The sequence below is a fragment of the Acipenser ruthenus genome, chromosome 6 (assembly GCF_902713425.1).
Source record: "Acipenser ruthenus chromosome 6, fAciRut3.2 maternal haplotype, whole genome shotgun sequence".
Classification (NCBI taxonomy): domain Eukaryota; kingdom Metazoa; phylum Chordata; class Actinopteri; order Acipenseriformes; family Acipenseridae; genus Acipenser; species Acipenser ruthenus.
The window spans coordinates 29,257,692-29,272,032 of record NC_081194.1 but is presented as its reverse complement, the minus strand read 5'-3'; the positions used below and the strand labels follow the sequence as shown (position 1 = coordinate 29,272,032).

Here is a 14,341-nt window from a genome sequence, read left to right as displayed (position 1 = left end):
TTTAAAAGTCACAAAATATCATCTTATGCGTGCCCTTGTCACCCCAACTCTAATCCTCTCCACTATTTCTGGTACGTACATACATAGCATCCTGAATTGTATAGTGTAAAAATATTGTCAACAATGCACAGCAGTTCTAAACATCTGCTTCCAGCAACTTTTGCTGGACATACAGACCTCTGGACATTTTTGGCAGCATTAAAGCATTTATTTTGGTACTCAATGTTTGTTTAAATGTTGAAGTACTCCTTCAAATAACCAAAACAGTTTTTAATATTTAAATGAGAAATTCTTACCAATGTAGTATATGGATCCATTGTTACAACCCAACAAGAGGAATGATCCTGCAGTGTCATAGCTTGTAATTGGGACAACATCCTGAACCTGTATGGGGGGAAAGATACATTACAATTTTGTGCAACTATTATTTTAAATGTTGAAAGCTGAAATACAGTATATAAATGATAAGACACTTCACAGTATTAAAAAATAAAAAAAAATCTGATTGTCCTAAATGGCAAAAAAAAGAAATCTTTGCAGTACATCAAGCCATCCTGGATACGAGGTATGTTCCGTATGCTTACCTGCCAATGTTGCGTAACAGCATTCCACACCCCCACCTTCCCTGTGTGACTCGTAGCGACCAGCTGATTCCCAATAAAGAACAAGGCATCCACTGGAACCCCCAGGCTGAACTCACCTAAACACAAGAGACACTTGCTTAAAATTACATTTGGAAAACTGCTGTTGAGCCATTTTATTATATATTTAATAAAAACTACACAGAATAATGACTGAATAAAGATTACATTTCAGCAAGTGGTTCGACAGCCACAAGACCAAATAGGTGTATGGGAAAGGGACACTTTTTTTTTTTTTAATTTATAAGAGACCACTTTTTCTTCATTTAGGGTAATGTCACTTTCATGTTAGGGTTTTGAGACGTGGATAGGGCAGGGCCTGATACAGAGTTGAGGAGAAGGACAGCAAGAAAGACTATGTATTTGCACTGTAGGTAAACAATGTGATATTAGTGACAGTGAAGACTTGCTTAGAGACTAGGCTTGGGAGTTGTAATGAACTTTAAAATGTCATCACTGTCCCACAAGCAACTCCCTACCCTCCTTCACCCAGTTGGGCTCAATATATGGCACATATTGAGCCAAGCAAGCCTAGGAACAGAATGCCATGAGTGGGGGGATTAATGGGGCTGAGCAGTTTTAACCTGCACAAGGTGAAGTTCAGGTTCCATTGGGCACAAGTGCTGTTTATCAACAGCAGCAGCAGCAACAGCAAGATCTGTGTGGGCCATCCTCTGCTGACACATTCCATTTTCCCAGATACTCAGATACCCAGGTTATAAGGGAATAGTCACTAATAAAAACAGAACCCAGACTGATTACTCTAGAGAGAGACAAGGGTTCAGGAGAAAATCAACCCAGACAGCTGGGGCAGTCACAAGAAATTTGATATGTCACTCCCGCTCAGACTCAGCAGCCTTGAAGGCTGTTGAGAGGGAGGGAGAATGAATGAAGAGTGACAGGTTCCTGTCTTAGGGGGTCCTTTCTATAAAATAGTGCTTATAGCAGCAGTGCACAAATGCTGTTTTATGTAAGCAATATTGAAGGGAGACCAGCCTCTGGGAGAGCTCCATCACTGGAGATGCTTGCTCATGTAATTTTGTTTAGAATCTCTTGTCAGGTTTGAAGACCATTCAAACATGGTGGAGATTTATTCTGTTGTTGTTAGTTTGTTTATTTTTTTTAGTGAGCTGAGTTAAAAAAAAAAAAAAGTCTTGACAACCTTGTAGAATTGGCAATACTGCTGCTGGCTTTTGACTAGTGAGCAGAAGAGCATGTAAAACCATAACCAGCACGCCAGATAAGCTGCCTACTAGGTGTTTCACACATTGGAAAAATATGAACTTTTAATTTCTTTACTCGCCATCTCAACAGCAAAGCATTGTAAAGCGGAAGTCTCAAAAATCCTCTGCTGTTTGGGATTTTTTGTTAATTGCCCAGATGACCAAAAAAAAGTTGAATGCAAACTATGCAAACAACTTTTGATGAATCAACTTTTGAGGGATCACTTGACAAGCGTAAATTCATATTATTATTTTTATTAGAAGTAGCATTAAAGTAGTAAAATGTGACTGTGACTGATAACCTGCTTGAAACGGCGACTGTTAAATAAAGCTGTGTTTTGACTAAGTCGGCTGCAGTTCTTTTACTATATATTGCGTCAGTCAGCACACTTGAGACAGACGAACACCATGGCGTGCAGTTGGAGGAGAGTACAATTGACTGCACTCTCCGAGAAGCATTCTCCTCCTCTTTGCATAATCAGCTTTTTGTTGCATTTGTATTCAATAAAGGGGTTGTCCAAAATTACCATCAATTACAGCAAGTGTACACAGCACGCTCTTTTTCAAGTCCCCCTTCCCCCAAAATCATACATCATGAATGCTGACTGGTTTACTGTATTCTATAGTACACAAACATGCAGGGATTAAAGAATTTGAACTACGGTTCAAAATGTGATCATCTTTTTCGCTCTATGGCTCGCAAGACTATTGTAATCTGTAACTTTATTGGCTTATGGATGTCCAAAATTATTTATGTGTGTCAACCCCAGCACACATGCACACAATGTTTTGTTCCATGTTGATCACTGTCAAGTGTGTGGAAAGCAGGTACTACTACTTAGTTTTACAATTTTTTCATTGCATTCTATCTACCAAGAAGCAGCCCAAGTCATTTTAAGGTAAATTAAGTCCTCCACCACATACTGCAGCAGATATTTACTTTATTTATTTATCTAGGGAACTAATCCTAACTACTCATTTTCTTTTAGCTTAATAATTGTATTCCAATTATTGCCCCCAAATGGAAATAATCGCAATAGGAATACACATAATGGACTCTATAGAGTAATATTCATTGAGTTCAGATCAATCCTGGTGAAAGTTTAACATCGATACAATATTAAACTGGATTATTAATTAGTACAGTGCGTAGTAACAGATCAAAAACAAACTCAGACACTGGTTTAAAAGTATAACTACATCAATTTATTTATAGCACAGACTAACAACACAAAATAGAGAATTCCTAAATACTAATGGTCAAACTAGCTTAATGTGAGAAGAAAGAAGATTTAACAGATTAATATACATTTCAACAAACATTATTTAGATAAAGAATCATATACTTAATCTATGCGCCTATTGAAGTAATATGAAAAGTATAATTTATATTTAATAGTTACGCGACAAGGTTCCCAGTGATGCAGTCAGCAGGGTTACAGCTGGATGTCTTGTGGTGATGTCAGCAGCGGGAAGTTCAAACAGAACTGTAATCTTGTAAGCAGGAACAGGATACTTTAGTTGATGCAGACATCTGGAGTTACAAGACCACGAGTACCCAATTCTTATGGATCTCGGAAGGTGCACTCAATTACTTGAGTGGAGAAACGGCAGTTTCTAGAACAAAGTACTTGACCTCGCTCACATTTCTTTTGGAGACGCACAACTTTAATGGTGTCGACCAGCAGGCAGGTAGGCAGACAGGCACGTTGCTTGGAAGACCGTATCAGATGGTTTCCATAGCAACAGGTTCTTCACGCAGGCTGTGACGCAGGCTTCTTCGTTGGATGTTGGCTGTGAGCACCTTTGATGAAGGGAGCGCATGTTCCTTGATGTGATCACGTCTTGGATGGATGAGAGAGAATGTCCTGGATGAGTGAGAGAGCGCCTCTTGGATGGGAGAGAGCACCGAGAAAATAGGACAAACACAAGCTTAAATGCATTTAGGATAACCAATCAGAGAAGCTCTTGGCAACCTAGGATTGGCTAATTTGATAGACAAACATACCTCCATCCGTCTCTGTTTAAGGTAGATTTCAAACAAGATGGCATTTATTCCAAGATACTCTTTCTGAGTATCTTGGAATTAACTACAGATTTTAGTTTCATCTTCACCATACTAAACATTTGAGTGTTTGTAGTAAAATAACTGTATAAAATACTATTGGACTGTTGTCCAATATATATATAATACTCTGAGTGTTATGATTTTACATACAATAATATTTCATGCCTATGTACATTGATATTGTATTAGATTTAAACTAAATAACAACAAATGTCTTTTTTAGACATACAAGTTTCTTTTATCTCAGTTCATTGATACTATTACCAAAGCGTACTGTCCATTTTATCCACTAGATGTCACTGTCGTCCATTATCCCTTAAAATGCCAGTCCTTTCAAATTCCTGGTACAACCCCTGTGTCAAGAGACTGTTGCATGATCTTGGTTAGCGGTTTGTAAATAACTTCTTTCATTTCTTTGAGTACTATTGGGAGGATCTCATCCGGCCCAGGGGATTTGTTTATTTTAAGAGCTCCTAGTCCCTTTAACACTTCTGCCTCTGTTATGCTAAAGTTATTTAAAACTGGATAGGAACAGGTCGACATGTGGGGCATGTTGTCCGTATCCTCCTTTGTAAAAACCTGTGAAAAGTAATCATTTAATATATTTGCTATTTTTTTTCTTCGTCTATGATTTTGCCATTTGTGTCTCTTAGACATTTAACCTCCTCTTTGAATGTTCTCTTGCTGTTATAATATTGGAAAAACATTTTGGACTTGGTTTTAGCCCCCTTAGCAATATTGATTTCTATCTCTCTCTTGGCCTTTCTAACTTCCTTTTTGACTTGTGTTTGCAATTCCAAGTACACTTTCTGTGTACTTTGTTTTTGGTCCCTTTTATACGCTCTGAAAAGTGCCTTTTTTCGCTGAATATTTTTTTTTAATCGACCTATTAAACCATTTTGGCCATATTGTTTTAGATTTAGAGTTGTCTACTTTTGGAATGTAATTGTTTTGCGCCTCTAGTACTACATTTTTAAAAAACAGCTATCCTTTTTCTGTGGATGTTTTCTCTATTTTACTCCAATCTACTTCTGTTAGTCTCTGTTTCATACCTTCATAGTTTGCTCTGCAATTCACATCTCAAATACAGCGGCACTTAATATTGAATCACCTACATGCGGCTCACTTGCACGGCTCGGTTTTACCAGTGGAAAAGAGGTATTCGTGCAAATATATGGAAGTAGCTTCTGTGAGCAGGTCATTTTATTTTTATAGCAGCTTCATTTATGTGTGTACTGAAATTTAGTTTAATTTGTCTGAAAACCATTAGCTGTAGTTCTACTCAGACATTATATTATAGCAGCAGTGTGGAGTAGTGGTTAGGGCTCTGGACTCTTGACCGGAGGGTTGTGGGTTCAATTCCAGGTGGGGGATACTGCTGCAGTACCCTTGAGCAAGGTACTTTACCTAGATTGCTCCAGTAAAAATATCTTGTAACAATTGTAAGTCGCCCTGGATAAGGGCGTCTGCTAAGATATAAATAATAATAATAATAATAATCATAATAATTAGTTTGATTGATTAAATAACATTGTATTCATATGCCAAGACAAAATGATCATTTTGAGATCTCAAATTACATCTCGATATCTTGAAATATTTAGCGATCTCTGTAAATCATTCGCAGATATCTTAATTTGAGAGCTCGTAAATAAACCATTTTGAAAAATGAAATAGAGATATCTCAAATTGATTAATTGTTGCTAGCACTGTACTTCCTATTAATTTAGAGATATCTAAATCATTAAGATATCATGAAATAACTTCCTGTTCATTGAGATCTCCAAATTATTTAAAGACATCTCTAAAGGACTTATTAAGGACATCTAAATCATTTAGAGATATCTCTAAATGAACAAGAAGTTATTTCGAGATATTATAATTGAATTTCAGATATCTTAAAATGATTTAGAGATATCTATACATTAATTTGAGATAGCCCTTAATGATAATTTGACTTTCCATATATTCAGCTTATTTGTCACACAAAAAAAACAACATGTGTAATATGGCATGTCCCTTTCTCTTGGCTGCACAAATTCAGCCAGGTTCTTCGGTTTTAAACTTTCATTTCAGTTTTACTGAAAACTGATTAGACATCAAAAAAAGCTTATAGAGCTGATAAACAAATCTAACCGAGCATAACCAACTTGCATCCCTAGTTTTTTTCTTTCTACCCCAATAGACCATCGTGGATGTTGTTCCTCCCTTTTCAATGTGTACAACTGTCAGAATACAGCTGAGCATAGGATTTAATGGGGACATCACTTTGAAACTCTGAGTTGGATTAAAAAAAAAAAAAAAAAAAAAAAAAAGTTTGATTTGCTGATTTCTCTTTTTAAGTATCTGTACATCCGACTGTTTCTGTATGTAATTTTAGAGTTTTGCATATATCTAGAGAACTGCTTATCTAATTGTGATCAATTAAAAATAACTGAGTGTAGCATAATCTGGAGGTATAGAGACATGTATAATCTATCTGTCCAACTGTGTGTCACACATATAGATTATTGAATTTACATGGCTTACCCAATTGTAATGGAAACCAAAAGGACATTCTTTAGCAAAAAATGAGAGTACAGAATCAGGGAGATTATGTCTGTCTGCTTTTTGTTTCCAGAATATTGGCAGGGATGTGAATGGGATGGAAATGAATCCAGGCTAAAACTGATTTTACATTAGTCTCAGATTAAAATGGATCCTGGGTCCCAGGGGTGACTATTCTAAGCACCTACAAAGACTATACATTTTAAACAAGTGTACTATACACCCCCATATGGAGTGACACCATACCTGAGAGCAATATTAATCAATAGCCAGACTTGCCTATTTCACTGCCGCTGCCCCCGTCCTGGATGCTCCATAGGATGATGTTGCTTTCTGATGCCACAGCAACCATTTTATCCTTGTCCCCATGGGGACCGCCCACCACCTTTGCGTTAAGAGCCACACGCTCAATTGCCCAGTCCAAGTAGGGGCTGGAAAACACCTGCTGCCAGCCTGAGGACTCCTTTATCCTACAGTAGTTTTAAAAAAAAAAGGCCTTACAATAATTATTTCGCTCTGGGGATTGTGAAAAACGCATGTATTTATTTATTTCAAATTTAGTTGTTGCCAATGATTTTTACCCGTTTTCTCCCTAATTTGGAATCGCCAATTGTGTTATTAAATCCCGGTTCCCCGCTGCAACCCCCCAGCGACTTGGGAAATGGAGGCTGAAACACACATCCTCCGAAACGTGCCCCTGCCAAGCTGTCATTTTTCGCACTGCAGATCCACAGTGAAGCCATCAGACCTATAGTGCAGGAGGACAACACAGGGGCCGCTGGTGCACGGTGAACCGTGGATTGCGCTGCCGACCTAAGCCTTTCCTACCCGGGCGGCACTCGCTGCCCCCTGGGAACCCCCGGTCATGGCCAGCAATGACATAGCCTGGATTCGAACCTGCGATCTCCAGGCTATAGGGCACATCCTGCACTCCACGTGGAGCATCTTTACTGGATGCGCCACTCGGGAGCCCCCATGTATTTTCAAATTACAACTACAATTATTATATTTCTACCAGGATACAATACATTGATCTCAAAGTTCTCTAGAGTTCCCTACACTCCAGTTTGCAAGATCCTTCATAGTTATCTGGGATTTGCTAAATACAGTCAATTCCCATAAAGATGAACTCGGATTAAACACATTTCTTGATACTATGAATTTTGTACATGGTCTGGGACAAATTTAGCAGTCGCTTATTGTAAATTACTTCTTATAATACGAATTTACCAACACAAATTACCTGTTTGGTTGAATTATTTTGCAAAAAACATGCATTATCCAGGTGTAAGGGTAGAAAGCAGAGGATAATGCACCACAGCACAAGAAAAACAAAGATGTTGCTGCAGATTTCATCCTTCCCACAAACACTTTCTCAACCATTTTTAAACACCTTGAAACAATAACAGGCCTGCAAACAGCAAAAGTGTGGATGCAAGTCGTCAGCATTTCTGATGTGCTCCATACCCTGATGTTGAGGATGTTGCTTTTGTGATTTAAAAACACTTGTGATCAGAATGAGACATACAGGTTTCAAGTTGCAATGTATACTTTTTAAAAACTGTATTTTCAATAAAAAGCACAGTACTTTTAAATTTATGATACATTTCAATGTACAATAATTTTAATTTAAATGTCATTGTTCCTGTAACTTCAATAAAAACTGACAGCATGCATTTGGCTTAGAGTCCTAATAATAAGAATTGCTGACAAGACGTTTTTTATTTTGCCGGCCCCTTAAAATTGTTATTAATGAGAGACAACTGTATAACGTAACCTGGTCTGTGTGCTGGATTTAACCATGGTTTAAGAAAGAAATGGTTCAGATAGATACCTGTAACAAACCACAAAATGTGCATATGTAACTACAATCCAGTTGTGATGACCTGCAACTATTAGCACTTTTCGTGGATCCACAGGGGAACCTGGAGAAGGGGAAAATCACACAATTAGCTTATACTGTACATAGATAACTCTGAATTTCCCTAATGTATGCATGTCATTCAATGATTCAAAGTCCTAATACAAGATTGTATTTATTTGCTCCATAGTGTCAACAGCATGTGAGTGTAACAGGGAGAGACATCCTACAGTTTCAGAATAATTTGCTTGTATTCTTTATTTTACAATTTGGAGGATAAATCATTTAAAATCCTAGTGTCCTTCATTATTTTGTGCATGGTTTTTCATTTACTACAATCTTTTTTTTAGACGTGTTTTAAATGTCAATTACCGTGTTTACAAATGCTCAATGTGAAACATCTTCCAGGTTAAACTCAATTGTTGCTAAAGGCTAAATCTGTTCTCATTACACGCCCCAACTGCTTTTCTTATCCCCCTTCCTTTTTGGCATTATCTAGTCTACACCCCAGAACGCAACCCTTGTTAATCTGGCCCTAATGTAATGTGTGGTTGTCCCCTACAAACCCATTCCCACAGAACTTGAAGGACAGTCCAAACAAAGCAGCCCCCATGAGCAGATCAGTCTGCATCCAGTAGGTTGAACTTGGGATAAAGTAGTCAATTTCCAACAGTGGTGCCATAATTACCCAGGCCCTGGTGCAGCTTTTCTAAATAAAAGCAGTTATTTTTCTTGAAACTTCTCTACCTAAAATCTGGATGTGGAACATGTAATTCAGTGCATTTTGAGCCCTGTCTTAGTTTAAAAAACAAACAACAACATATCTAAATACATCTCTATGCTTACCAAGCCGCGTTGGTACCTCTGCAGCCCCAACCCCAGCCAAAGAGGCCTGTAGACAGCTCCCTGGAGCCCCCCCTTCAGACACGCTCTGCCCAGCTCTTTCTTCTGGTGGAAGGACTGCTGCTGATGCTGCTGGAGCTGCTGGTGCTGAAGCAGCACTGACCTTACGACTGGGAATAGCTGCCATTAAGAAAAGAACAAAGGATTGTTTATTTATATCGTTCCCTAAATCGATGCTGACATTTGAGCTCACAACGTGAGGATTTCCAGGCAAACTCAATTAACCCTGTAAACTGTTTAAAACATACAAATAGCTAGCTCTTTATGAATATTGAGTTGTAAAAACTATTGCCTAAATCTATACATACAAATAAACATCTCATGTTGTTAGTCTGAGGTTTTGACACCCACACCACAGTTTTGTATCATTAATATAATTTTGTTTTCTGCATCACCCTTTAATGTTTAAAATCAAAGGCTACATATTTATATCAGAATAAACAGCCTACATGCTATGTCAATATGCAATTTCATATTAGTCTTAAATATGTTACCTGGTGGAGGGAGGTATCCATGGAAGAGAACACTGCCACATGATGATCGATCCAGTTCCTCACATAACAGCAGCCTTCGTACTTGAAAACCCACAAGAATAAACCAAATACACCAAACAGTATTTTAGAGTGGAATATGTTTGAAAAAATAGAACCCAAATCTGTACCTTATATGTATCTAAACACTCAATAAAAAGCATAGGGAAGATAGACAGGTACACTGGTTAATTTCTTAATTGCAATGCAGTATTATGCTGGATGCAACAAATATGGGCTATCACTTAACTCTGCAACAAAATGTGTACCTATAGAAATAATTTCCTGCTGCCATTGTTCATTTTCAAGTACGAAATGTAAACATTACCGTATGTGTACTTACCTCTTAAAGACCCAAAAACTGAATAAGATATATCAAAGCTGCTCGCAGAGCCTGTGACGCAGTCATAGCCCACCCCCCGAGGGTATAAAAGTACTGGACTCGCAGATCTCCGTGCCATTTTTCTTTTCAAAACTGACATGACAGGATAGCCTGGTTCAGATAAGTACTTGTTGCCTATCTAATTTTGCGTATATTGTGCAGTGCAGCCTGTTGCTTGTTACGTCCCACTGCGGTCTTGTGCCCCGTGTGAAGCCAGCGGCTTGAGTCGCTCCTTCCCAGGGATCCAGCAACATAAGTCGGCTGACTTTGTACCCCCCAGGCTGCATAGCTCCGGCTGGAGTTAATTTATTTCTTGTTTAAAATACGAGATGTTTATATTATTAACGGTAATTGTTTAATTACTGTTTTTTGTAGAGAAAATTTCTTGTGTGTTTATTTCTGTGTTTTTTTACAGATACAATGCGCACAGGTGCTGTGCTCAGCAGCGCTGCGCAGGACCAAGATACACGCTTCAGTTGTGATTGCTTGCAATCTCATCAACAGTATTTTGCTGCCGTTTTGGCGACTGCTTTTGCATCACCATTGCAAAAGCTGTTAGTACCTCTAACAAGCAGGCCTCCCTCAGTCTCGTGTGTGGTACTGACTGAGTGGTTTTGCCAGAGGACTATACAGGTGGGCTACCCGCGGTGACTGCGAACCAGTGGACCCGACCTGGTGCCGTCCCGATGCCGTTTTTGTACCGACCCGGTGCTAAAGTCATCTCACATCCTCACATCCCTGGTCCAGTACCAAACTGGTCTAGTTCGGGTCTTGACCCGCCCGGTTGCTATCTATAAGCAGATTGAGGCAACACCTGTACATCTGTATACTGTACACTGTATTTCTTGCTTCTGGCGTCATGCCTGGGTTTTATCCCTGCGAGACATGCAAGGCCAGTCTGCCTATTGAGGACAGGTAGATGCTCTTTCTGCCTGGTGCCAGAACACAACAAGGAGGCACTGGATAACCACAGTTTCTGCGAGTTTTGTGCACCTTTCTCTAAGCGCACGCTTGAGAAACGTCTCTCCCGCAGCTCTACAGAGTGTTACAGAGGTGGCTGCGTCCTCAACCCATGGCTCTGTGCCAAGGAAGACTGGACAACGCACCCGGGAAAGTAGCCCCACGCAGGAAACCGTCTTCACAGTCTTCCTCATCTTCTGCTATGGGGCTAAATCCCATTGTCAAGCCAGGTCTAAGCAGAGGCTGTCCAAATGGATAGCAGACACAGTCAAGATTGCTTATGAGCTGACCAACTTGCCCCCTCCAGAAATGCTCACTGCCCATTCCACCACGGGCATGGCAACTTCGTGGGCTTTATTCCAGGGTGCGTCTGTCAAGCACATACAGTGCCTATAGAAAGTCTACACCCCCTTGAACTTTTTTCACATTTTGTTGTGTCAGTACCTCAGAGTTTCATGAATTTAAATGATGATTTTTTTCCACTTATCTACACACCATACTCCACACAGTTAAGGGGAAAAAAGTTTTTATTGGGAAAAAAGTTCTATATTAAAAATACAAAACTGAAAGATCATAATTGGATAAGACTCCACCCCCATGAGTTAATACTTGGTGGAAGCACCTTTGGCAGCATTTACAGCTGTGAGTCTGTTGGGATAGGTCTCTACCAACTTTGCACACCTAGATTTGGCAATATTTGACCATTCTTCTTTACAAAACTGTTCAAGCTCTGTCAAGTTCCTTGGGGAGCATTGATGGACAACAATCTTCAAGTCATGCCACAAATTTTCGATTGGATTTGGGTCGGGGCTCTGACTGGGCCACTCAAGGACATTTACCTTTTTGTTCCTTACCCACTATAGTGTAGTTTTGGCTGTGTGCTTTGGGTCGTTGTCATGCTGAAAGGTGAACTTCCGTCCCAGTTTCAGCTTTCTTGCAGAGGGCAGGAGGTTTTCCTCAAAGACTTCTCTGTACTTTGCTCCATTCATTTTCCCTTCTATCCTGACAAGTGCCCCAGTCCCTGCCGATGAGAAACATCCCCATAACATGATGCTGCCACCACCATGCTTCACAGTAGGGATGGTGTTCTTTGGGTGATGTGCTGTGTTGGGTTTGCGTCAAATATAACACTTTGCATTTAGGCAAAAAAGTTCAATTTTAGTTTCGTCAGACCACAAAACTTTTTGCCACATGGCTACAGAATCTCCTGAGTGTTTTTTTGCATACTTCAAATGGGATTCAAGGTGGGCTTTCTTGAGTAATGGCTTCCTTCTTGCCACCCTACCATACAGGCCAGATTTGTGTAGTGCTTGGGATATTGTTGTCACATGCACACTTTGACCAGTCTTGGCCATAAAAGCCTGTAGCTCTTGCAAAGTTGCCATTGGCCTCTTAGTAGCCTCTCTGATCAGTCTCCTTCTTGCTCGGTCATCCAGGTTGGAGCGACGGCCTGATCTAGGCAGGGTCTTGGTAGTGCCATACACCTTCCACTTCTTAATAATCGTCTTGACCGTGCTCCAAGGGATATTCAAGGCCTTTGATATTTTTTTACACCCATCCCGATCTGTGCGTTTCAACAACTTTGACTCGGAGTTCTTTTGAAAGCGCCTTGGTGCTCATGGTTGAGTCTTTGCTTTGAAATGCACTACCCAGCAGAGGGAACCTACAGGAACTGCTGAATTTATCCTGAAATCATGTGAATCACTACAATTTAACACAGGTGGAGGCCACTTAACTTGATGTTTGATTTTGAAGGCAATTGGTCACACCTGAGCTAATTTAGGATTGCTATTACAAGGGGGGTGGACACTTATCCAACCAAGCTATTTCAGTTTTTATTTTTAATTAATTTTCTACAAATTTCTAGAATATTTTTTTTCACTTGGAAGTTTTGGGGTAGGATGTGTAGATAAATGAAAAAAAAAAGAAAAAAACTATTTTAATGCATTTTAATTCCAGGCTATAAGGCAACAAAAGGTGAACATTTTGAAAGGGGGTGTAGACTTTCTATAGGCACTATATGCAATGCAGCAGTGTGGGTTACTCCCCATACCTTTACTAGGTTCGACAGACTGAATGTCGTGGATCCTCAAAACCCTGGCTTTGGAACTAGTTTTAAGGTTGGCTTCCCAGTCAACCCTTACAACACAGGCATAGAGGTGAGTTTCTCCCTCAATTATTTTTACCCTAGCTACTTGTTACTGGGAGTCCGTATGGTAACGCACAAGTCAGCCTCTCTGCTTAACCTTGTAGCATTCTAGTCGTTCTGGAATCTTGACATTGCAGCGGCTTTGGTACACTCACCCATACGGTAATGGTTACATTTCGTACTTGAAAGGGAACATTAGGTTATTATCATAACCCTGGTTCCCTGAAATAGAAATGTAAGCATTAACCCTCCATGGTTGCAGCAGGCTTGAACGCAGTACTTTTATGCGTCACATCTTATTCAGGTTTCGGGTTTTTAAGAGGTAAATACCCATACGGTAATGGTAATGATTATGATAATTTTTGTTCATTGTTTTTTATTCAAATAACTTAATATAACTTTAACAAAATGTTGTACTACAAGACATTCTTTTTATCTTTCTTTCAATATTCCCTCAACTCAAATTGATTTATTTCTGATAAAAATTTAATTCAAGCTGAATGAATCACAAACCTACCTAATGGTGTTATTCCATAAAACTCAGCTTCATGTCGGAGAACATTAATGTTCACTCCCCTGCATGGCAAAGCACAATGATTTCACACAGGATAATGTTGTACATACACTACCTTAAAAACCTTTGCACTGTCCTGGTCAAACAGGGGTCAGTATTGTTTTTATCAGTACAGGTATCAGTATTGTCATGCTTTTGCTTGAAACCCCCAGATGCTGAAGGAGGGGTGCAGCGACACTCGAAGGTTTTCCACACTGAAGCATGGTTTGGTTTTGTATTTCTTTATGACTAGTTCAGTGTTCCAACAGTTGCTTATTTCTGCAGTTTCTCTTCTTCCTTTATTTAATATATTAAACACACAATGCAACACACACTTCACATTTTTGTTGAACTATCAAGAAACATTATAATAGGCCAGCAGAATGTGTGTGAGGCCAGTGGATATTTCCACGTAATAGCGCTGATGGCTTGTTAATGTCAAGCCCTAAGCACGATTTATAATTAAGCGATAATTTGTTTTTAAGTGTAGTAATGACGAAATGCTTTTTTTCCCCAGCTGAAAC

The 14,341-nt window shown here is 39.3% G+C and overlaps 1 protein-coding gene across 5 annotated transcripts in view; it reads right to left on the bottom strand.

Moving 5' to 3' along the window:
• kctd3 (potassium channel tetramerization domain containing 3) overlaps window positions 1-14,341 on the bottom strand; it is a 34,491-nt gene that overhangs the window by 11,511 nt on the left and 8,639 nt on the right. For 3 of the 5 annotated variants that reach the window (XM_059025325.1, XM_059025327.1, XM_059025328.1), the window contains 7 exons: window positions 13,782-13,840; window positions 9,738-9,818; window positions 9,187-9,363; window positions 8,315-8,404; window positions 6,759-6,953; window positions 585-700; window positions 297-384 (listed from right to left, as the gene is read on the bottom strand). In XM_059025325.1, the coding sequence (XP_058881308.1) occupies window positions 297-384; window positions 585-700; window positions 6,759-6,953; window positions 8,315-8,404; window positions 9,187-9,363; window positions 9,738-9,818; window positions 13,782-13,840 (806 nt within the window). Of the gene's footprint in view, window positions 1-296; window positions 385-584; window positions 701-6,758; window positions 6,954-8,313; window positions 8,405-9,186; window positions 9,364-9,737; window positions 9,819-13,781; window positions 13,841-14,341 lie in introns of all 5 variants that reach the window. The other 2 variants (XM_059025326.1, XM_034017081.2) reach the window with 1 other exon arrangement.